The 25254-nt window shown below is 39.6% G+C and overlaps 1 protein-coding gene across 1 annotated transcript in view; it reads right to left on the bottom strand.

Annotated features, from left to right (window-relative positions):
* Positions 1-25254, bottom strand: part of OGFOD3 (2-oxoglutarate and iron dependent oxygenase domain containing 3) — a 43460-nt gene that overhangs the window by 12590 nt on the left and 5616 nt on the right. The window contains exons 3-8 of the mRNA XM_059828271.1: positions 22180-22255; positions 21201-21243; positions 14825-14889; positions 14165-14221; positions 8255-8408; positions 712-835 (exon numbers count right to left, since the gene is read on the bottom strand). Coding sequence (XP_059684254.1) covers positions 712-835; positions 8255-8408; positions 14165-14221; positions 14825-14889; positions 21201-21243; positions 22180-22255 — 519 coding nt within the window. The remainder of the gene's footprint in view (positions 1-711; positions 836-8254; positions 8409-14164; positions 14222-14824; positions 14890-21200; positions 21244-22179; positions 22256-25254) is intronic.

Raw genomic sequence — 25254 nt, 5'->3', positions numbered from 1 at the left:
TAAAAGGTTACGTTGCTGTAAGCTCAGTACTCACCTGCCAGGCAGGTGAGTTGAAGCTGAGCTCTTCCTTCCTAGGCGTATTGCCCCAAAGTAATTCCAATTTCAAATGATCCACATATTAGAAAAATCTTAAACCAGCCTGAAGGAAAGGCTTTTTTTTCTTCAGTATAACTGACAGCCATCAGAATGCTCATCCTTGCCAGATCTACTGAAAGCAGGTATGGACTTAAAACCAAGCTACCATGGTTCACCATGTTACTGCAAGTTAGCAGAGCTGTGGTAATTAATCATCTTCAAGCCCAGCCCACAGCAATTACAAGGTATTAAGCCCCACCTTGAACAGCAAAGGAATTTCAGGCCAGACAGTCTAAACCAAATTGCTTTATTTCGGATTTGCAGTAGTCACACAGTTGTCTTTGCTCTTGACGCATAGTGACCTGCTCAACTGTTGTAACTGGATTGCAGTTGTAAGCTCTACAGCTTTCAAGGAAGTCACTTTGTGTGGCTTAACTCCAGCTATTTCAAACTGTGGCCACATTTTAACCTTTTTTATCCTTTACTTTTTTCATATAATCAATCTGAAGATGAAATGCTACATTATCCCACCATTACTGCTGACACAAAACGAAGTCCCACTACATCCGCCAGCCCACCCAGTTCCTAAATGGCATAATTTGGCCTGCCTCAGCGCAGGCAAACCAAGACCCCTACCTGCTCGGGGCTCTATCGTCTTGTTGGAACCTGCATCCATAAAGACAAACCGTCCACCACCAAAATCTTCGGTGTAGTCGGAGAGATAGAGCAGTGACGTATAGTCAAAAGAGCCATACGTTACCTAGGAGTGAGACAACATTACCAGAAGTTAACCAAATTCTACTCTTATCTCTGCAGAGCACAAATAATTACACAGGTGATCTGATGGGCTTTTCTAATTTTCCAGTTTTCCCATATTTAATAAAGGGGTCTCTGAAAGCTGAGACCACCCTTTTCTAGAAGTGATACATGTTTATTAGTCTATTCTGTTTACACACACACTACATACAAGATTAGCATGTTATTATTTCTATTGTTACAGCTTCCATAATTAAAGAAGTGCTCCTATTGATTTTTATCATCCTAAGTGTACTAAATGGCTAGCAAAACAACATACTGTCAGAAGTTACACCTTTGCATTATATCAAAAATACAGAAGGGCTCAGATCTATCTATACTATTTCAAGATAAAATTTCACCATAAGGTTAACAAGACTCAAGAACAGCCTTTGAGTAACTAACTCCACCATTATCTAGTCATGGTTATAGGTTTCTGGAAACCTCACCTTTTACTCTTTCCCCAGTTACCATGCAGGAGCTTCATGGTAACAGTGAACCAGACCTTCCAAGTAAACACACATTTGTTGGAGGAACTTCCACTCTTTTCTATATGGGTTTTGTTTAAAAACCTTCAGACGTGACTTTCAAAGTCTCTGCTTCTTCTCAGCCTACAGACCAAACACCCCATTTTTAAGTGTAACAAGGTGATTTTCCTTCCTTTTAAAGCATTCATTTTGCTCAATGCATATGTTTAAGATGGAAAAAAGAAATACTATATATTAATGCTCAGAGTGAAGCTATCTAAAGTTTAGCTGATTCTGAAAATATTTCCTTTTCATATCTACACATCACCAACAATTAAAAATGTGCTTAAAATAAACGGCTGTATTCTCCAATTTCTTTACAGTATATCACAACTCGATTGAGTTCTGCATTATGCTGTCAAACAGTGAAATGTGCAGCACAGTAGTATTGAGTAAATATACAGCATTTGCAGAGTGTTTTGGCTGACCTGGTGACTGTTAGAGGTAGGTGCTACTTCCAAACTTAGAAGTTTTCTAAATATTTTCAGTTTTGCTTTAAGTTACATTCATTAATGCCAGTTAAAGTTTGGCTCAACAGCAGTTGTACCGTAAGGGCAATGACTAAAGAGAACATAGCAGCAGATGGAAGACATTTTCATTCTGACTCGTGCTATTATTTTGACCACAAGGGCTTAAAGGAAAAAAGCCAAACCTGGTGATAGGCTGCACTACACTGCCCGAATCACAGGAACGAGAGAAATGTTTCGGTGATCTCCTTCTCCGCATACTTACCCAAGCCTTAGTAGCAATACGAGGCAATAAATGGGAATTAATGAGCACATGGTACTGCAGCACCTCAAAACAGCCATTCTACAGCCCTCCTCATGCAGTCGGCTTTGCAAAGCTATTTTCACCTTCACTGATTTGGTGATAAAACTTACAGTCAGCTTAAGTAAGTCTTCTAGCCAGTGAAGGCATTAGCATAGAGAAAAAGTTCGTTCAACTCATACTTGCAAGCCTAATGCATTAAAATTGTTTTTGTGAACTCTTCAGTGGTGCAGCAGTCTTTGCTCCGTCCTCTCCAGGTGGCTTTACCAATTCTGAACTTTCAAGAGCTGACTACAAACCATTTTAACCCAACCAAACACATCTGATTTCTACAGATGACTAATTTGAGAAACCAAGTATGCAATGGAAAATAGCTTTTCTGTTCCTGTTCTTGTTCATTACTAACTCTCAGAAGGCAGCCAGGCCTGAGAAATGCAACACTATGGAAAGGACGCACTAAATTATACTCAGTTATTTAAAATGCTAGAAGTCCCCCGCATATATCAAATGTATTTATTACCCTGGTAATAATTTCCAATACCAGAAAGGTTAATAACTGAACCAGAGGTTCAAACTGTGCAAGAAAAACTGTCATTAAAACCAGGTGATAAGCCATACAGGCACACTGCAGCCAATCGAGTTTCTATAGCTCCTTATGAACAATTCAATAGAAGAGATGCAGGTGTTTCCATTCAGCCCGATACTTCATACAGTTAGCACCCTCTACCCAAATAAGTCAAACACAGCTAATATTTAATGGTAGATGCTCATAATGATATTTATGTGATACCTCTTTAAAGGCTATTATTAGAAATACAACTAATTATTATTATAAATACAACTAATTGTCAGAATTAGCCAGCCACATTTTGCAGTGTGGCACCCTTGAGTTTGAGGGACACGTGTTTATATGCCACTAAACAGTTGTAGGAATGTGCAATAGGCCTGCAGTTACTAAGAAAGATACATAGGACAGCATCCTCTGTTGCCCACTGCAAAACAAAAAATACAAACATATATTCGCTTTCCAAACAGCATAGATCTAGCATGGTATCTTGCAGGAATGAGAGTCAAAACTGTGCTTTTTTTTGTAAGCCTCTACCTATCTCTCTGTGCAGATAATCACAAAAATGGCCTTGATAGCTACTTCCAGTATTCTGTATGTTGGTAGTATCTATGTAGTAAACAATGTAAGACACCAAATATCATGTCTCTGAATTACAAGTGGCTGTGGGTGAGCTGAGGTAACAGGTTTGAGCAGACACAAGAATAAACTTCCTCAGATTTCAAAGACTGTGCTGTGCCTGAGGCAGAAGGAAGATCTTTCAATGCATTTCATTGAATGTCTAACAACGTGAGGGGAAGAAAAAGCAGAGCGAAAAGTCAGCTAGAACAGATAGCAGCTGCTATCGGTGAAGGCCTCAACAGCCAGAAGAGAGGGCTGCTGGAAGGGTTACAGAGATGTAGAGCATATTGCAGGTATGGAGACTAGAAGGTTTGGCTTGTTCAGCTTAGAGAAAGCAAGGCTGAAAAGGATTATGACTGCTACCTATAAATACATGGGGATGGGAGGAGGGGAAAAAAATAGCTAGAAACTGATCACAAACAAGTTTAGGCTAAAAAAAAAAATTTGCACTTAAGTCCTAGAATAGCTCCAATAGAAGAAATTCAAGGAAAACAAACCAAAACTGGTCTTATGGCAGAGCCTGACAATTCTGTCAAGGATGACAGGATCCTTGCCCAGGCAGGGGACTGGAGAAATCTTCAAGTCCTGCATCGCTTTTACTAGAGAACGTTACAAGACTATACTGCTGTCAGAGTTGAGCGTGCAACAGCAATCCCATTGTAAATCAGACATTTGAAAGGCTCAGTTCCAAACAAACTCTATCCAACATGAAGCTTCACATCTTAAGCCAACGCTCTCTTTATTTGATTTAGATGCTTATAAATTCAAGAAGATTAAATGAGTCATTTGGGTGGTTTCAGGGTTTCCATTCCTATGTAACTAAAAACCAAATAAGCTTTAGGGAAAAACACAAAGCCTCATGGACACCATAGATCTATGCTACTCCGTTATGCAGTTAAAATCTTCCAAACTAAGGATATTCAACTGAGAAATATAATTGCAGTAGACTCAGCAATATAGGGACAAATGCAAGAGGAATTATTCATGTGCTCCAAGAAGCCTACATCTTTGAACCAACCATGTCAGCCTTTGAAACAACAAACGTGTCAGGTTCATTTTTCAAATGCTTAATCTTACCTTTCTTTTGGAAAGAGGCAGGGGAAAAAAATCCTGAAGTCTTCTAGGAGCAACCTTAATCATTTAATTATTATGCAGAAATACATGAAGTGATTTGTTCTATTCCAAGGGGAAAGCATTAATAATGATTCAACACAAAAGCATCCAACATGCTCAGTTTTATTGCTCTGTCTTCAACTCCCTAGTATTCACACTTGTTTCGGAGGCCACGTAAGAATACTACTGCTCTTACCTGGGAAGTATTTCCTACCTGCACTCAATAGCAATGCGTTTTTTCCTTGCTTTGAAATACAGTCTGGAAATGCTAAGTGAAACTTTGTTGGAGAAATTAAAATACAAGGCAGGCTGACTGCACTGAAGACAACCTGTGAAGCTACACAACTTGCCTATCCTATTTAGCCTTCTCTGAAATATTCTCTGACCTACTGACCTTCTATTTGAATTCAGTCTCCTGCATAGTCAGCTGTGAATACCTTTTTTTTACCTCTTTCTAAACACATACCAATATAGATACAGATATACACAATGTAGACCTACAGTAGGCTAAAATTATATGCAGACATCTATTCTACACATATTGTAACATTTTCTGTAAGCTATGATCTGGCAAACACGTACGTGCATGCTCCATCCACAGATAGCTCTGCTCCAATTGCACTTAAGGGGAAAATAACACCAGACCTTTTGACACACAAACAGAAGTTAGAGAGGAGAGAGGAATTAGAGGCTTGTTTGTGCAGTAAGGAAAGGACTCAAATTAATCCTTTGATGCCAATTCAAGTGAATGATGTACCAGGAGTGAAGGCGGCCAGCGACCAGTAGCAATGATACATGAAGATGTAATTTGGACTTTCATGATGGACATGAAGTGAACAGGATCAAGGATGTATCTCTACCAGAACGTATTTAAGGCATCATTAGCCTGGTTCAAACTCTGAATTTTCAACCAGGCAATGCAAACTGCTATCATTTAAACCACAGAAGTAACTGAATTATCTGGCAATAGCTGAAGTCCTTTATCCTAAAGAAGGGATGAAGCACTGAACTGGGGCAGTTTCCACAAGAATGATCCCAGCCCATAGTGGCTTGTCCATCTCTCTTCAACACCCTCTGCACCAGCAACACCATTTGCTCCATGTGAAGCCCAAGAGGGAGAAATGGACCCCTAAGTCAGGAGCTCAAGCAGCACTTAGAATAAGTCTGCTCTAGGTCTCTATTCCGCAGCACCCACGAAACCCCTTCACTCTGGCTGGGGGCCAGGGAAGTTCTGTTCCCTTGTGCTCCTCCAAAAAATGAAAGGGAACTGATCCACACAAGGCTCCCAGCTTAGCATGCAATGTTGCCATCACGACAGCACAAACAGTGGCCCAACTTTGGCATATCCACATGCAATCCTTACTGCAAGAATGCTCTTGAACAAGAATGAAAATAACCACATTAAAATACATTCAATCAAACCTAGAACATAAGTTTAAGGTGCAGACAAAAAGCACTTCAATGGTCTGAATGCTTTCCCAATACAGACAACTTACTGCAGAAGTCAGTGCTACAGAAGTGAAAAATGTTCAAACTACTTAGAATAAACAGGACAAGCTACAGTTTTAAGTCCCAGTGTGAGCTAAACAGTACTTTTCTCAGCAGATACCTTGAAATTTAGCATACGTCGATTTTCATATTTTGCAGCAGGTATGCTGGGGGGGTGTTCAAATTCTACATGATTATGAACAAGGTGTTTGGTAACTGCCCCAACTGGGATAATTATCTGCCCTGCCGTCATAAATCAGACTACTCAGTTATTCAGTATAGAAACTATTAAGGCTTAGCTTATGCATAGCAAGTTTAAGAGACCACATTTTGTGTTTGTTTTGTTTTTTGAAGCTGGGGGTGGGTTAGAAAAAGCCAGGGCCAATCAGTTGATCTATCTGCTTCCTGAGCAGACAGCCTGCGAGATAAACAAAATGTGGACAAAACAGATGGATAGAAAGAGCAAAACATCTAGCCTGCTGTCCGTCGTGCACAGGCACTGCAAGGATGCCATAACAGAGAAGCAGCTTCTGCAAAGGAAAGAAATTCTCTTCATCGAAACAGATTTGCTTCTAAATGAAAAAATAACTTGTACATTATAGGAGAGATTTAGGTAGAAACACTTAATTGCGAGGTTATCCAACCACTTATTAATTTACCAATGTGAAACACATGCAGAAAAGATTAAAGAGAATATTGGCAAGCCTAATGCTTGTGCAGACACAAATCTCATTATAGTAATAAATCAGAGTCTGAAATTCTAAAATACACTTTTTTGGGCTAGAAGAAAAGGAGTGGAGAAAATAGCCATCAGCTATTTAAATTTACTGCTCTCTCTTTCCTTGTGGCAGTCAAATTCGATTCTCTGAAACTATGGAAAAACTATGAGGAACCTATGAATTTATTGCACTTCACACAGCCAGAATCACTCGTTTATTTGATGTCTCTTGGAAAGGAGTGCAACATGAGATGGAATTCTCAGGAAACCCACCCGCACAGTTTGCTCCCTACAACCAGTTCCTACCAGCACTAGTCAAAATAATCTGCACCTCAAAATCATCCCTACCACCTCTGGTCCTACACCCAGTCCTATTCAATGGTTACATCACAGCTTTCTCAACAAGAAGCGTCGAAAAGCTGGTCTTGTCTTTGTTATATCAGCGACCGCAAATTCCACCCCGCATTACTTTTTTCTTTCAAACAGTGTCTGTACCAGCTATCATCACTGTCACCACGTTTTCTAAATTTAAGCCACTTCTGCCTACATGACAAGAAAGGGCACAGGAGCTTACACTAATGTTGTGAGCAACAACAGACATTATGCTTCCCTCAGACTGACTTTTTCCAGTAAATATTTTCAAGGCAAGAAATATTTCTGTTTGATTTTTCATCTTAGATGCTTCAGGTCGTAGACTTCAAGGTACACTACCCACATACTGACTTCAGCACTGAGGCGTGACTTAGATTTTGATGGGGTAAGTTTTATTTGGTTCCATCTTGGGTGATCCATGACTCTAGAGTGACTTTAATTTTTAAATCCTGAAAACACGAAATGTGGGTTTTCTGGTTTTTTGGCAGGATTTGGGGATTTTTTTGCTATTTGATTCTTCCATGGTTAGTTTGTATTCTGCTACACTGCACGGAACCTTTGAGTTCAGTTAAATTAAGAAATGAACACAATACCAATCCCAAATCATTTAAATTCATTGAGAAATGCAAAATATTAAGCTATGAGCTTACAGACAGAAGACTATGCAGTTAAAAAGAAAGTCACAATACTTACATTCTAAAAACAACAAAACATCAAATTATTAAAAGTACCATATCCCCACTGAAGAACATCTAGTTAAAAAGCCTCAATTCACATATAACTGAAACATAAGCGTTAAGCATTTATCAAGAGGCTCTGATCAACGAACAACAGTGATTGACTGACCACTTTGAAATAGCTCTTGCTAGACCTGGCTGAAAGAGCGATACCCTAACAGGTTTGATAAAACTGAAACACTTTGTAGGTGCAGGTCAGTTTAATCAACGTTTCTGACAAACGATATTCCTGAGTAGTCATCCACACAATTCATTACTTCTAGCAGAATTGAAGTAGAGAAAATAAAATAAAAAGGAATGTAATAGCCCATGTTTCGAATACTCGCTTACCCGTCCATTAGGTTCATCCCCCAAAGGTTTTTCTACAAGCACCAGTTTTCAAAACACATTTGACTGATCGTTTAATGCAAAATGACTGCAAAGTGATCTAATAACAACAGGAAACATTTGCATCCCATCTCAGCCTCCTACTTACCTTGTCAACGTGTGGGTGCCAGTATTCATCGTGTGTTGTCTTGGCTTCTGTGTTGTTTATTCTCGAGAAGAATGTTGGCTTGGTCAGGTACATGGAAGCAGAGCTGATACCAAACGCCTGAGCAATCCTTTGTTGGATTCTCTGTCTCACATCACTGCAAAGAACACGACACAGCATGCTAAGTGACACACTTCTCTCCTGCTTCTTCTCTCTTCTCCTTCATTCACAGTTAATGCTTCTTCAGGGCTAAGCTTCTTCCTTAGCTAATAAATGACAGGGAACATCTACCCATACTTTCTCTCCTTATTTTGCCTTAAATGAAGGAGATTTACTACATCAAAAAAAAGAGAACCCCCAGTGTTTTGGGTTGGGGGTTATAAATTTTTTTTAAACATCCAAAGCAGATAACTAGAAAGTTGTATCTTCATAAAGGTTGCCCTTGAAGAGCCTTCAGCTATTTTTACACTAATTTTAAACTAACCAATTAAATCCCTGGCACCATGAAACTCCGGGTTCTCTGTCAACATATGTATTGGTATCATAACCAGATTTTCCTTGAAAATGAATGCAAGATGTCTTCCCCAACTATTCTCAAAGATTCACCCAAACTATTTCTACCTTGGCTATTCCTGTGTTTCTTGGGAGACAGGAAGAAAAGAACAGGAATTTTATTTTTTAAGATTATGTAGACTAATAATCACATATGCATTACTATACAGAACTGCTTATATAGCAGCATCCATCTTTCAGGACAGATCTCGCTGCATACAGGGCTACAACAGGGCCAACTAGAACTGCCAGCCTTAGTTCAGTCAAGGCTGCTTTTAAAGAGAGAAGAGATTTGTGATTAATGAGAAATACCACTGGCAAATCCCACCAGTAAACACATACAGCTAGTGTGTATTTAAATTTGAGGAAATTTAAAAACCAGCAAAGAATGCAGTAACACTGTGAGATGAAATGAAAACACTGGGTTTTTTTTTCAAATGTAATCCTCTACGCTTCTTAAAATCTTTATATTGTTTTCTCCCAATGTTAACATATTCTTAGCTATTGTATTAGGCGTCCTTTTCTTCCTTCCCAAGTGCTTCAGAAGCAGCACACAAACAAGACACTTCTGAAGTTGTGCATGGAATTACATTAGTAGTTCTGCAACTTTTCTGCATCAGAGTTTTATTTCTCCACTGGGTAGTACTGAACTTCAGCACATTTTTCAAAAAAAAGTTTTTCCCAAGTATTTCTCCAGGGATCTTAAACACGGACAAAAAGTAAGTGACAGAACTAAAACCAGACCTACAGTGTTGGGCTGTGAGAGTCACCTCTTAAAAACTATTTCCACAAGTACTAAAAAAATCCTGAATATTCATTCTGTTCATCTCTTGTCCCTCACCAAAAATAAAAACACAGACACCAATTTGATTTTTTAACTTGTCACACTTTACATTTTTAGGGGTCTAAGCTTTAGGGGTCAATTCAAGCTATTTCACATGTGAAATATCAGAACCATTAAATGAAGTGAGAGCTGAGACTTTCAAGTATTTACACGGCAGCATGAACTGAGGTTTCAAGTTGAGAGCTACATAGTGGTAGAGTTTGTAAAACTGACATCAGGAAAGGATCTACAGGTCCTTCCTCTCGTGCCTGTGGGAGCCTGATCTTTCTGTCTGTTTTCTTTCCAAGAAGTAGGACTTCAGCAGAGACTGCTTTATGTTTCCCAAAAAGTATTAAATGTAATTACTCATTTCACTTCTTCATGGATTGAGGGCAGCTGGCGCTTTGAACAACCCAACACAAGAATTAATAGCCTAACCCACAAATACTAAAGCAGCATATTCCCTGGCTCTGACGCCGGGTGGCCGGTTGCATCAGCCAGCTGGAATATATCTACTCTGAAGTAGTTAGGCCACAGTCTTGACATAACTTTAAATCTCCAGTAGTTGTATTGCTCTCTAAGCAGTACTGCTTCCTCTTTCAGGCCGATTCCTTTTCCACTTTCAAAAGCTTTCTATTAAGATTGGCCGTCTGGTGTTTATAAGGCTCCGTTAAAGCTTCACTCCTCTTTGAGAGTTACGTGCAACGGCTTTGGGCAAGACTTCATGTTTTACAAACCACTCAGGAAGCAAAGCTCTACTCAGCTCTTCCTGATCGACCAAAACAGCAACCAGAAGTCTACCTGGTTTGGACTGGCCAATGGGTTATCAAAAGAAAGAGAAAATAAACTCAGTTTAAGTATGCTGCAAAGAGAAAATAAGCATATTTTTCAGAAGATAAGTTTGTTTTTTCCTGTTTAGTAATCAAGGAGGCAGGGGAAGTAGTCAATAGGAAGACAGAGGAACACGGCAGTTGAGGTGACAGGTCTAAAAGCATGACTTTAGGTGCTATCTGTAACAAGTTTGGTGCCAAAGGCAAAGATAACTGTGTGCTGCAGGAGGGTGCTTTGTGATAGTCTTGGTTGCCCTCGTTCCACCTCATCACATTTACCCCACTGCGGGAGTCACCAACAGGCTGACAAACTTGTCAGGGCAAACATGAACTCTGCTTCAAACTCTAAGGTATCTCATGTCCCTTTTTGCAATAGCAAATTAAACACCATACATGCGAATCAAATGTTTACCTTGCAGTAGGAGCAAAGGCATGACTTTTTAGAGATCAAAGTGTTCCCTAGAATCCTATAAAGCATGTATCTGAACACGTGCATCTGTACTTCAGCTCATTCTGTGCCCTGGGTATGCCAAATACAGCACGTATTGTTTTCAAAAATAGAATAAAATCACTTTTTAGCCTATAAAAACTTCTCTGTACAGCCTGCTTTCCACTGACCTGGCCATTTCAACATTTATCAATATCATGCCTGCAAGTTTTTTTTCCATTCCCTTCCCTGCTATTCCAGACACAGCCTATATAGTCTATTGGTAGAATACTTAAGGACAAAGATGTAGTACTCCATACGAAAAATCATGTGACAAGATAAGCCAAATTTCAGCTTAGGAAGTGCTATCAAGGAAGCAATGAATAAGCCCAGAAATTCTGGCGACCTTGGATCCGGTACAGTAAGAGCCACTTCTCATGTGCACCCAGAAGAAGCAGGAGTCTCAGGCAGGAGCCTCCCCTCCCTTCTTGATCCTGACCCACTTATTCTTCATACTTTTTCCTCCACGTCCCCTATATATCAAAAACTGTTGGGAGAATTCTGGCGTACTATAGCTACAAAGAAAATACTTCTTCATTTATGTCTTCTGGAGAATATACGTATTCATTTTCATAAACACAGCAACTATTCTATCATTCAAACCGCTTAGGGTGTACCCTGGCTCTCATCAAATGCACTAAACAGTGCTCTGCTATGGCAATAAATACACAAGTACAGCACCCAGTCAACAAAGTAAGTAACAAATTAATCCCTCCCAGAATTTGTCAGCAGCAATCCTTGTACATTTGCACTGAGTTGCTGGATAATATCAAATGCACAGGCCAGACTCAGGGGAAGGCAGACCAGAACTCACTGAAAAGAGCTTATGACCGCCTTCTATAGAAGCGGTTACTGAAATCTATTTGGGAGTCAGGGTGATGAGGAAGGTAAAAAAAGCCAATGAAGTAGCTAGAAGTCTAAGGAACATACAACTTAGGAGAAAGGATGTTCACTAGATTGCAAAGTTGCCAGCTTCATGTAGCAGCAGCAGCGCAAAGGACTGAGTAAAAGAACTAAAAGTGCCACAGAAAAGTCTCGGTAACATATAAGCTCTGCCAGACCAGCAACAAAATGCACTGTTAGGAGTTACTGCAAAGTGCGATTCAAGTACGGTGACAGGAACGCTCAAAGCTTTGCAAAAGTACACAACTTCCCTAGCCCACTTGTCAGCATCTCCGCACCGTTCCCGGTGAAAAGCATCCCAGGCAGTAGAACCAGACAGAGCAATGCTCTTCTACCGCCAGAAAGTTTTAACAGAAATCACACATGCAGAATGAGTAACGGGAGAAAGCAGACTACCAGCTCTATGTCTCTACCTTAATAGGTTGTAAGATTTTTGGAATAAATCTTTGATAGTGCCATTTTCTGCTGAGGTCACAACCCTTAAACCAAGCATCCAGATTTAAAGGTCTCTATTCTGGATAAAGATGCATCTATTATGTGAAACAAGAGGAATTACTGTAATACGCTTGGCAGATGGTAGTTAAAGCATCAGCCTAGAAACCATAATTGATTCTGAAGCAACATAATTTTGACAGAGACAATTTAGAAACCAGCCTCCTGGCTCAGAATGCCTACTCAGATTTGTTATTGTTGCAATCAGTAATACTTAGACATGAATTACATTTAGTTATTTCTCTCAAGAGTGTATTTTTAATCTGACCTTGGTAGGTAAGTGAAAGTAATGAAGATAAGTGCTCCCAAGAATAGCATAAAATCATTCATTAAGGACAGAAGGTACTACAGTCCATGTTAAAGCACTGCCATTAATATGAACAGAAGCATTTAATAATATATTTTGTATTAGATTCATATCCAGCAGACTGAAACATCCCCTATATTGGCATGAAATACCAATGGAATATTGGCATTGCCTAGCAGCTGTCTCATCTCGCAGCATAAGGATCAGAAATTCATAAAAATTATTTGGAAACTGAATGTTTCTGTTAACATGAAACAGAAGCATTCTTTAGTAAGACACCCCCTCCACACACTCATGTTATTCTACAGATTCTTTGATCTTTTAAAGAATGCAAGACAAAACAAAGACTATCTTCAAAATATTGCTCACTATCTTGGTGAGGCAGAGACTATATATTTTCTTTATACAGTCAAAGTTCAATAATAATAATCAAGGAAGCATCTCATTTTTCCGATTTTGGAGGCAGAAAAAAACACATTTTAAAGAAGTTCATGCATGAAGACACAGTATCTAAAGTAGTTGTCAAACAGAAATAAAATATTAACCACTTAGAGCTTAAGACAAATAAAATTACTATACTAATAAAGCTAATAAACCTCTTTGGCTACTTAATACTACTTCCACCACTAGAGGGAGGTCATATTCCTTCACAAAGGCAAGAAAAAAGACAAAAAGAGTTAAAATGTTCAAGCCAGGTACATTTTAAGTTATGAGAAAGCAACTGAAACGCATGCTTAACGGTTTATTGTGTCCAGTCAACAAAGAACACTTGTTCCTGAACTTTGGCCAGAAATCTTCACAGACACATGGAACTCGTTACGTTTGTTGTCTTCGTTGAGTATACGAGCAGGTCTACAGGAAAACTAAAAGCATCAGATGCCAAAGCTATTACATTATAGAGCTATTTCATATTCTGGCTTCTTAGGGGGAAGTATGCTCTGCTTCTCTAGCCAGAACATTAGTAATTTGAAGTCCTTCCACTTCCCGCTTTACCATTTTTAATGGTTTGCTACACTTCTCCAAAAAACCCCCAAGTTCCTAATGTAATAGCAGCACAGGATTGTCTTCATCTAAACCAACACCTCTTGGATAACATGTGTGAAATAGGAGTTCATGCTAAAGGATTTTACATCCCAGCTAAAATGTTCCAGCAAATAACCACAGAACTCAGATGAAGCAGCTCTCCTTGCTTGCAGGTCTGCAGGGCTGGCATCAACCGCTTACGCAGAAAGGGCAATGCGTGATGCTCCCATCATTCTGATTACGTTTACAGCATCAATACTGTCCTGACATTGGTAATGCAGCCAAGTTCAAAGCAGCAGATGTTATTCATCAGGTAGTCACCAAAAGGCCCTTTCACTTATTTTCCTCAAGGCATCTTAATTCTCAGAGATTACTATCTTGAGCTGCACATTCAATTGTGTCTCTGAATCCAAAGGACAATCCCCTCCCAACCTGCACTCTACAAAAGATATGGTTATGTTTTGTGGTTCATTCAGCAGTTATTGAAAGTCTTTACCGATATAATGCAAAATCCTCTTCTGTGAAGATGTCTTGAATTTTGTCCCCAAAGTACCTGAAAAATTAAACAACAGTCTAAAAGAGGAGTTGCTGAATCAGACTGCCTGAGTAATACCAAGATGCATTCTCACCCCTGTCTGTGCTTCACCCACAATCAGTAAGTGAAAACACAAACACAAAAAATCCTACAAATGCTTTTGAGCATGATGTTTACAAAGCATTGCTCAAAGATTAAATGTTAAAAAGATTAAAGGATCCAGATGCAGCAACTGATAATAGAATTCCCCAGGCATGGAAAAATCCCCTCCCATATCATGAAATAAGCACATGGATTCCAATTCTTTTTTAAAAGTTCAAACTACTTGATTACTTCCACTGTTGACAAACTAGACTATAACTGTGAAAAAAATACTATTACCTACTGGTGTAAGAACTCTGAAGATAAAGGTGATGGTAGCTTTCAAAGAGCCAAGTTCAACAAGAGATTGGTTTTCATACCACAAAAGCTTTTTAACTGGTCATAGAAGCTGTGGTGAATCTAAAACTTCTACAGTTTGTTATTACTAACCCCCACCCACAGGGCTTGAGAAATCCAAAAAGGTACTGAGCACTGAAGGTGTAGGATAACAAGAGGCAGCAAGCCACAGTCCCATTTTACCTGTACAGATTAACAAAATGCTTCCCCAGTGAGAGAGCTCCAGAATGCAGGTCCAGAATTGATGCCTGGGAAAGAAAACAAAGAAGTAGGAAAAAAGAGAATGAAAGGTTTTATCATCATTTAACTATGGCCTTTAATAACTGTCCCAAGCTGGCTCTCACTTTCCACAGCCTCCCAAATAAAAATACTCGTTTCTAGCATTTTGGTTCACAATACTAATGCTTACTTTACAACTACAATCCTCCCTCAGGTTGCTGTATAGATGCACAAAAGATTAAGGTACTAAGAATTAAGCACAGAACTGCTATTCCCAAGATTCAAATCTGACACACAGAATTGCCAGAGTCTTCTTCCATGGGCTAGGGGTAAGACACTGTGTTCCTGGATCCCTTCTTGCAGACATTTCCCTTCCACACATAGATGACTAATTTTCCAGTGTTTGTGAGACGCTCAAATAGCAGCACTAATATTTATCTTGCCCAACATTTGTTATTAAAACTCCTCCTTCACCATGAGGTCCTGTATACTTCTCATATTTAATATGGACATAAAAGTCTGTTTAAAAGAACAATTACAATTCTAAGGCTTACTAGAGCCAAACTTTCTTTTCCCCAATTTCTAAACCGCTGTAAAAGAAAACCAAAGAGTGAAAAGTTTTTACATATGGAAATTCAATCCATCTCTTCATCCGATTCAAGCCAAACACTTCTGCTGAGCTCCAGACCAAGCTAAGAAGATTAGTATTCAGATTTGCCAGGTTAAAGAGCTGCCTCTCAAGACTCTAAATTACTTCTCTGAACTGAATAAAGTTCACTTTTGTATGTCCCTTGCTGTCCACAAAATACGTTTTGTTTTGCATCAGTTAAACAGTATTTAAAAATAAGACTTCTTAATAGCAGTCTTATTTTTTCATACTGGAAATATCAAGTAGCAACAGTTAATTAACCTGACCGGCACCAAAGTAATGACATCTTTGATATACAATATCTGGGCAAAAGCACTCATCTTGGAATTTGGCATTTCTTGATCCACCACATACCATTCACATTATTTTAACAAAATCCAAACAATAATAATACCACTAGGTGAACTGCCTGGAAAGAATGACAACTTCCATCTTACCAGCAACCAGAATTTCTGGGCATGGTTGGAACAGCACTGTACGAAGCCACTTTGTACCTTTACCCAAATGCAGACAGGCTGGTGAATGAGCAGCAGCAAATCATCAGCGCATAGACGTGTCAGAGCTGCAACGCCAGGCTAGCAATGCAGCTTCGTGTTCACCCCTTGTCTCAAAGCACATTCCTCCTCCTCCTCTGGATCATGTTGGAGGAAGACACCCACAACAATCTCTCAGCAAAAGAAAACTGCTGCAGGCTCAATTGCTCTGAGCTTCAGAGCTGAATCAGGGGAACTCCACTAAAGTCCCCATTTAGGAGAGAGAGAGAGAGTAACAACCTTCTTTTAATAAACCTATCCAAATCATTTTATTTACCCCTGAACAAAGCTTTAAAAATATATAAAGTAACGAGCTATTCAAGTGGACATCACATGAGCTTTTCAGACCTTCCCTTCCCACAGAAGTTCTCCAAAAGCTTCAGAGGACTGTTACGGAAACAAGTAATCTCACACTCATGCAAGAGCAGCTCTTATAATAAGCTTTACTCAAGCTTCAGAAGCAAAGTATTTTCGTTTATTGGTTTCTGGTTCTGTACAGTAATCTAAGCTACAGCTAGAAGAAGTAAAACTGCTCATGCGTAGCTTCAAAAATATGCTTGTGATCACGCTCAAGTAGATTATAAGGAGAAGTAGCAGGACACAGCCGAAAAGACGAATTTAATTTAAAACCAAATTGCTTTCCAAATACTTTCAACATGCTTTCCAAACATACACATTTCTTTGCATGTCTCAAGCTCCAGATGAATACAGTTTGGAAGATCCTAAATGACCAAATGAATCAATAAAGTGTAAGCATTCATATATTTGAAAAGGTAATAGCTACAATATAAAGCCTAGAAAAGCCAGATGAAGACGACTAAAAAGGGAATCTGAAAAAGAAAGAATGTTCTACAGGGTTCTTTCAGAAAGAAGAAGACAACTGAATGCCAAATGTAGACAGGGACTTGATTACACATGAGCATGGAGCTATCTGTTTAACAGCTACCTTGGAAAAAAATGAAACACACTTATTTTGGCCTCTGCCATTTCAGAACATTAAACATTTTCAGCATCATTTCCTACACTGAGGAGAACACCTTGGTGGAAGCCTGTGTCAACGCGGTTACTGCAAGTTCAGCTACCTGATCAAGGGCCAGCCTGCAATTCAGGTCAGGGTGCCCAGGCTGAAAGCTCTACAAAGTTTAGATGAAGATGGCAGGAACACGGCAGACACACATACCCACACACCTATTTCCGAGAGATTGCTTAACAGAACTACCCCAACATCCTGGTTTACAGAACTTCCTTTAAAAAAAACCCACAAATATATATTCTTTTCGACCTTCAGTATTATTAGTCCCACATTCTCCCCCCTCTCACTGCTAAAAGGATTCAAAGAGAACATGTAAGTAGCCACCGTTTCTCAGCATATGGCAAAAAGGCTCAATTCCCCCATCTTGCAAAGCATGACAGGCCCTGCCTTTGATCCTCACTAAAAGGGATTGCCAACCCTTAAATATTCATTCACTTCTACAGCGATTCCACCTTCTTCCTCCACCCCTTAAAAAGTTTTAAGTGAGATTTTTCTTTAAAAAAAACAGCAGACACACTGCCCAAAAGAGAAAAATGCAGAACTTAGTTCTACTTGCCTACAGAGAAGCTTATAGAGCTCAAAAACCCTTCCCACTCCTCCTGCGGGAACACTCACACACTCAAGCTGAGAAGAGGGAAGAGCAATTGAGGTTCTACGTGGCCACCGGTTCCTGGGCAGCACCAAACTGGCTGCCGCTGCAGGCAGTCTTACGCAGACTCTCGAAACACTACTACCTTTAAATATCCGTCCCTACTTGAATCTTGAGGTTAGACAGACGAGGGTTACGTTCTTAGGGAAATGCCTCTTAAAAGTTACACTGATTAATTATGAAACACAAGTGTAAGCACTCTAATTTATACATCTTTCAGATTGCTGGAGGTACAGGTTATCACTGTGGAAATTAAATGCAATATTTGACTATGGAGTCCAGTACAGGTTTACACTAGATACAGATTAGACACAGACAGCTCCTCTCCAGCTTCCTAGAATTAAGTGTAGATAATCACGCCACCACACAGCTCTAAAGTGAAAGGCACACTGCCAAGTACATCTTTCACTCCTCACAAGGAAGAAAACTATGCAGCCTGTAGTAGAGGTAGGAGATAGGACAAGCGTTATGCAGAGCCTTTATCTTCTCCCTGGAAAACGCAGAGCTGACAGCATTTTGAGGACTTCAGAGTTTGGCTGGGAGGGCTGAAAGCAGAATAAGGAGGGATATGGTCTGCAGAACCACCGATCTATGCATGGGTTGGTGGACCCACATCAGAAACCCTTGTTTGGCATCACAGCTACGCAGGTTGTTCGCTTCTCCCAGTGATTAAGAAATTCAATTTTCCCCTGCAAAAGGGAGGTCTAGGTGCCTACTCCTGCCAGTTTTGCTACAGCACAGGAAACAGACTGCAGCTGACTGGCTGCACCGCGGGATTTCTTTTCTGGGGGTTCTAAATAAATGCCAATAGATCTGATAGTAAATGAGTCATTTCATTTACACTTGAGAGATGTTATGACGGCAGCACCTAAAAAGATGTGAATGAATGAGTCATGACTGAAGTGGTAACACAAGCAGGGGTGGCATGCGAGAAAATATTAGGTAGGGAGGAAAAGGAAATGTCATTATCTTTATAAAGAAGAAAAAACCTAAGCTGAGGCAAACATCAAGAGCACTAATGCAATTCACATTCTGTAAATAAGGAACAGAATAGAAAACTATTTTACAGAGACAGATGTACCACGGAAAGCAGCACACTGGTAGAGAAGATGCTCCTGTTTGGATTCTGTTGAAAGTTAGACTAGAAGATTACAATGGCCTCTTCTAGTCTCACTCTGTGTGCGTAAATAAAGATAAATCAAGGAAAAAGCCTACAAAGGAAGATAAGAAAGCTCAGCATGACAACTGGGGCATGACTCCCGGGACATTTCAATAATTCAGATGTTTGCCAAGACTTTCTCAACACAAAAGGATGGAAAGAGAAACAAGTTTTTGTGCTATACTTCAGTCCCCCAAGGAAGCAGAAAGGGCAGCAAAAAAAGGAAGGAGAGAATTGACAGAGTCACAAACTGCAAGTTTAGGCCTTTAAATTATTAAGTTATATCTAGACACACAGACACAAATCCACTTCTGTGAATTCAAAATATAATAAGTATGACAGGAAAAAAAAAGTCACACATGTTGCTTAGAAAGAGGTTAAGAGGAAATCAAAGAGAATGAAAATACAGTCTGCATCCCAGTAGAAATCTGCAGAAGTTTTATTTGGAAGAGGGGAGAGATCAAAGTGGCTAAAGAAAGAATTAAAAGGAATTAAACAGAAACACGGAGTTATTTAAGGAATTTAAGGAAAAAAAATAGCCTTAGAACAACAGACATAATTGGACAGAATTATCCAAACACTCTAAAGCCTAAAAAATCTAAAGCAACAAGCCAGACCTAATCCAACAGGCTTGAAGCTTGAGAGGCATACAGGCAAAGTAGCTGGATGAAGTAAGACTTGAAACATTTTGCATGCTATGTAGGCAAGACATTTGAAAAGATAAGAGGCTCAAATGAAGAAAGGCAATTTCATCTATACATCATCAGCATTTAATGATCTCTGGGAGCCAAGATAGTGCTATTGGGAAAAGATTCACTCCATGACATGGGGAATACAAGCATGCACATTAAAGAGAGGAAAATGGCAGAACTGGGAGAAAGAGGCATAGAAGAAACTCGGGAAAGAGACTGTATTTAAAGGCTTCTCCTAAATGTGATCTCCCAGAAACACTGGTCAGCTCTTGTTTTTAGCATCTTTCAGTGTTTATCCACTATATTGGATAAGGTCTCAATGCAATACTACACAACTTTCTCCTTGCACCTTTCCCTAAGGAGTAACAGCCTACAACAACTTTCTCACATTTACAAATTATGAGATCTCTTAACAGACTCATTTTATTGCAGCAACAGAATCTTGGGTTTACCCCCATTTCCCTCCCCTTAAAAAAACCTCACAATGATGCTTCCAAAATGATGTAGATTATGGATTTATATTTGTCTGATACTCTGGCTTGTCGTCCAAGTAAGCCAGCTCAGGACCCCTGCCCAGCTCTGTAGATTGGGCAGCAAGTTCACCTTCCCTCATGTCTCTTCCAAGCTTTCTCTGCCTCAGTTTCCCCAGTTCCCTGACCCCCAGCTAGACATTAGCTTTCTGTGGTCCAAGTCCATGAAGCTGTGTTACACACTGCCCTTCTAGTCCTTCTTTCTGGTAGTCTAATGAAAAATCACATATAGGTCCCAAAAGAACATGATAAGAAACCCACTTGACAGCACTAATGACAGGAGTTAAGCCGGAGGTCCCAACAGGCAGAGTAATCTAGGCAAAGTGGCAAATTATGCAACCACAGAACTGAAAAATTCCAAGGGATCCTGACAGAGCTAAACAGAGAATGTTAAATCTTTTAAATATATTGTTTCAGATGGGCAGCACTGCTAAAGTTTCTCGGGTTATATTTTTTGCAGGTCTTTCTCAGCAATCACAAGAACAATAAAGTCTTAGTTTTCATTGAAACCTTTCTCCTTTTCTGCTAACACATGCCCTAATTCAGCAGAGGCCTAAAGAAGTGGTTGTGTTTACAAATACTCAAGAAGCAGTTTACCTTCATACACAAAAACATTCTGAGAACAAAGACAGGGGAAAGAAATCAAAATAAACATGCTTGTTAAAGAGAAGTGGGTTTGTTTTCATTTTTAAAGAATATTATTCAAAGGTCTACTTAAGACATTAGATGGCATTTTTTGTCACCACACAAAAACCAATCTTTATGTGATGCTGTGAACCACTGTAATTTAGTTTCAGAAGTCAAACTTGTGCAGTTCTGCTACGGTAACTGTTTCCAGATGGAGAAGACAAAATCATTTCAAGAGAGGCACTAGAAATAAGTAAACTGAATAATATGAAATGTCAACTGTATTGCAGAAGTCACAAATTACACTGCTAGCAGAAGCATTCATGGAAGATAAAGTAACTTTCCAAAAAAATTTTTCCCCAAGTCTGAATGGAAGGAAAAACTCTCCATCTCCTCGAGCCCCAAAGATGCATTTATAATCTTGCCTTGGCAATAAAAGAATGTAAAAAGTAACAGGACACTGCTCACCCCTCCATCAGATCCTCCCAACGACAGTCCCCTCTCTGCTATTCTGCAGGCAAAACAATAACCTCAGATGAGAACTGAAGTCTAATTACTTTGTCCTTTAATGTCATTATTTACAACATGTAACTCTTCAGTAAGTGGTATTTGATGCATTAGATACAACCCAAATGAGTTAATAGAAGCTGCAATTTATTTGAAACTCAATCTTGCAGCCTGTCATGAAAACAAATATCTATGTTGCAGAACAGTTCTGAGCTTGTAGCCCCCTTCCCCGAAATACTCCCAAAAATTCTCTTTCACATACATTCTGGCCAAGTAAGATTAAACTTTAAAAAACCCAGATCTTGATTCTTAGGGGCAGTACAAATAAACCTGTACAATGCAGAAATGTAACAAAATCAGGAGCCCAACTGAATTTAAAAAAAAAAAAAAAATCACAGAGCGGCCGGCCTGATTAGTGAACAAAGCACGAGCTGCGTATGACTTTGAGCATTACAGTAATATTCCCCACTTCCATGATTATCAAGTGCAAATCACACTCAAAGAAGCTGGTAACTTTGCTAACTGCATTATTTGACAGTGTCCCCTATTATTTGATTAAAACTCACCACTTAGCATTCGTACAGGACTATAGGGTCAGCACTAGTTCATAATTACCCAGAAAGAGACTCAGCTGAAAGGAGGCTTATGTTGTTTTGTTCTGTTTTAAGGCCAAATGAAACAGAAGGCCTAGTGAAAATCCTTTAAAAAACTTATTTATTTTCCTTTTTTTCCCTCTACAATGCTCATGCCCCACAAAGCTAGGCAGACTCTGTATGAAAGAGAACCGTCTCCACCTCAGTAAAAATGGCTCGTAAAAAGTTTTATGTTTTAATCGGTTTAACCCATCCCCCTTGAGCTAATGAGCTTTGTGCTACACCTTAAACACTCTCACACTGTGATTAAAGTGCTCGTGAAAGTTAAGAGACAAAAGAAAAATTACCTACGGATTCTTTCAGCTTCTTCCCTTGTGATTACTGCATCAGTCACACCTCTTCCACACTTCCTAGGAGTGCACCCTGGAACACAAAGAGGAAGGGAAAAAAGAAAAGATCATCTTTCAAACAAGGTTCAAAACAAGTCTCTATTAATATTTTCCTACTCCCCTTTCAGATTCACAACATCCAGAAGGGATATTTGCAATCTCAGACCATTTTTAGATCACTTCAACCACAGGAGAGTTACATCTCCATTTTGATGTCTTTTGCACCGCAATCAGAGAGAAGACAAGCCAGCCAATGTCACTGTTGCTTCTGCAGTCCCCAGGACTCATCTAAGCTACATGACACTCCCTGGTACGGCTGGTTGGTGTAATTCAGGGAACAAGTTATTTCCTGCAATGTCCATAATGCAATTCATCAGAATGGAGATGCTCTAAAAAGAATGAATCTCAACACCCAAAGCAGCACAGCCACTGGAGACACGGCTGTCATGCACGACCCAGAGCCTCCAGTGCTTAGGTTAAGCAAAATGCACAGCAATACGGTGCCTTTAAAAACAAACTACTTTTCCTGTTGATCTGAAAATAATTCTGAGAAACCTTAAGTTTGCTACAAGCTTTCACGTTAAAATCGACTTACTGATGTTCCTTTGCACATCTACCACTTCAAGCTAGAGAAGATGGCCTTTGTTTAGTAAGGTGGTATCAGACACATCTGTATCTCAATGTACATGCAGCAAGACAGATCCAGTGATTTTTTTCCCCCTCTCCCCAAGTGCAGTAGTGAAAAGAAAAGCTCCTGTTTATATAACTGGTCTCTGAAAGGAAGATGATCTTAGATTATTTCATCTTACACACTCTATTCTAGCCTTCAGACAGGCAGGGCAAGAACTGGAAAGCTCAGTAGAGCCACATGGATCCTTCCATCTCAGGCTGACAGTTCCAAAATCAGCCAAGATCTCTACCAACTAAACCCCCTTAATATCATGCGTCCATATACAAAACACTTTCTCTCACAGTCCAAGTAAGTCTGCAACTCAAAGGTCCAATACACATCACTCCTAGGTACAATACACAACATGAAGAGTTCTGTCCCAAACCCAAACAGTCTCAACAGGATAAAGAAACTCAATTGTCCTGGAGAAAAATGAGATGCAGAAGACGAGAGGCACTTGGATGCAGACTGCAGCAGATGTAACACCAGAGCACCACCACACTAATAACAGAAAAGAGAATGCCACTCAGACAGGAGTGAAATTACTACTTGACAAAAAAACATGAAAAAAAATTGGTTAGAACACAAACAGTTCAACCCATGAAGAAGATACTACTAATAACAAGAGTTCCTGAATAGGTACAGGGTCTTTATGCAGTATCAACACATGCTAGTTCATGTATTAACACGAAGAAGTGAATTTAACTTATGTTTCGGTATTCAACCCTAAATCATGCAGTTTATTAACAGAGAGATTCCTGTAGTCAAGCACTAGGAACCATCATATTTGTCCACTGGAAGTCACTCGAAAAGCAACGGTAACATAAAAAAAGCAGTGAATTTGAACATTCCAGCTGTACTGCCAGAAGAATAAAAGCAGCATAGTTCAGATTTGCTCAACCCCCTCCCCCCAAACACATGAAGCAAAAGGAAGCAAATAACCTTCTGTATGGGGTGTCTATATAGATGTACCTCGAAGGGCAGCTTTTCACGAGACTTGTGCAAAAGTGTCTTGAAGCACACAGCTTGGACATATATGATAAAAAAGTCTCTTGCAATTCATTGCCAAGAAATCTAACATCGGAAAAAAGCCAGCTCATGGAAAAAAGCCAGCAGGAAGAGTTCCAAGTGAAGAATATATGAAAGTTCTTACAAAATTCGGAGTCTGGCCCACAACAGCCTTCAGGCAAGAAGAAGGAATAAGATCAATTCTGAGCCACCAGAGACTTTGGGACGTCACACTTGGCACTTTACTGGGAAAGATTCATATATAGATGTAAAGCCACAGAAAAGTTGGGATGAGTGTATCTTCTGACATCTGCCAACACACTTACTGCTGCTGAACTGAGCTCCTCTTCAAGGATTATTTGCTCATCAGAACACAAAAGACAGGGGAAAAAACTCCTGGAAATAAATCAATCCATTCACCCATGCAAGTCAAAAGCACCAGTCTGCTCTGATCAAAAGCAACTAACAATAACAATGACCACAGACTGACAGAAAGAAAAGTTCCAAGAAGAGAGAGAAAAGCAATGAGAAAGATATGTAGGGGTGAATACTGACAACAACATACCAAATCATACACACTGTTTCCTTGCTTGGGAAAAGAAAAGTCCCTTATTTGACATACGTTTAAATTGAAGTCAAAGGCACCCACACCAAGCAGACTGTTTAAACACAGGTCAAGGTCAGGAAAACAACTGGATTACAACCCAGATAATTCATTACATTTTCTGACTACCCGGCAACAATTCACTGAAGTCGGCTCAAGATTCAGATTCCAGGAAGCGCACACTGTTATTTGAAGATGACCTAGGAAACTCTGTGTCTAAAATAATGCTAGAGATTACATTCCTAAGCATCCATTTATCAACGCCAGCACCAAACCCGCACCATGACAAGAATGAACCAGAACCACTGCTCCCCCAACTCACTTGTCTCTTCTTGACCCTGTGAGCTAAAGAAATGAATAGAATCAAAACATACCATTCATCAGAAACCGTAGTGCCTTGATATAAAAAGCACCATAAAAATTAAAAATACTGGCAGCAACCCAAAGGTGCTTTGCATATTAAGGAAGAACACTTTGTAATACAGTAGCAGCCCCAAAAGTACAGAATTCAACCAAAAACCCACAAGGGCTTTATAATCGGAAAGTTGTTCCAAGTTACAAATTCGGGAGGGGAGGGAATGGAGAGAGGGGGAGCTTCCATGCCGTGTTTCAGGCACATTGTAAATACCCCCTCTGCAACCAGAAAGGCTAGGCACAGTTTTTGTGGAAATTCTCGCATTTTTCAATCTCAATTCCAGGAACCTACAATCTGCAAGTTAAACACCGCAGATCTTGCAATAAAAATGCAAGC

Source organism: Gavia stellata, chromosome 22 (assembly GCF_030936135.1).
Source record: "Gavia stellata isolate bGavSte3 chromosome 22, bGavSte3.hap2, whole genome shotgun sequence".
Lineage (NCBI taxonomy): Eukaryota > Metazoa > Chordata > Aves > Gaviiformes > Gaviidae > Gavia > Gavia stellata.
This window is presented reverse-complemented; position numbering and strand designations above follow the sequence as displayed.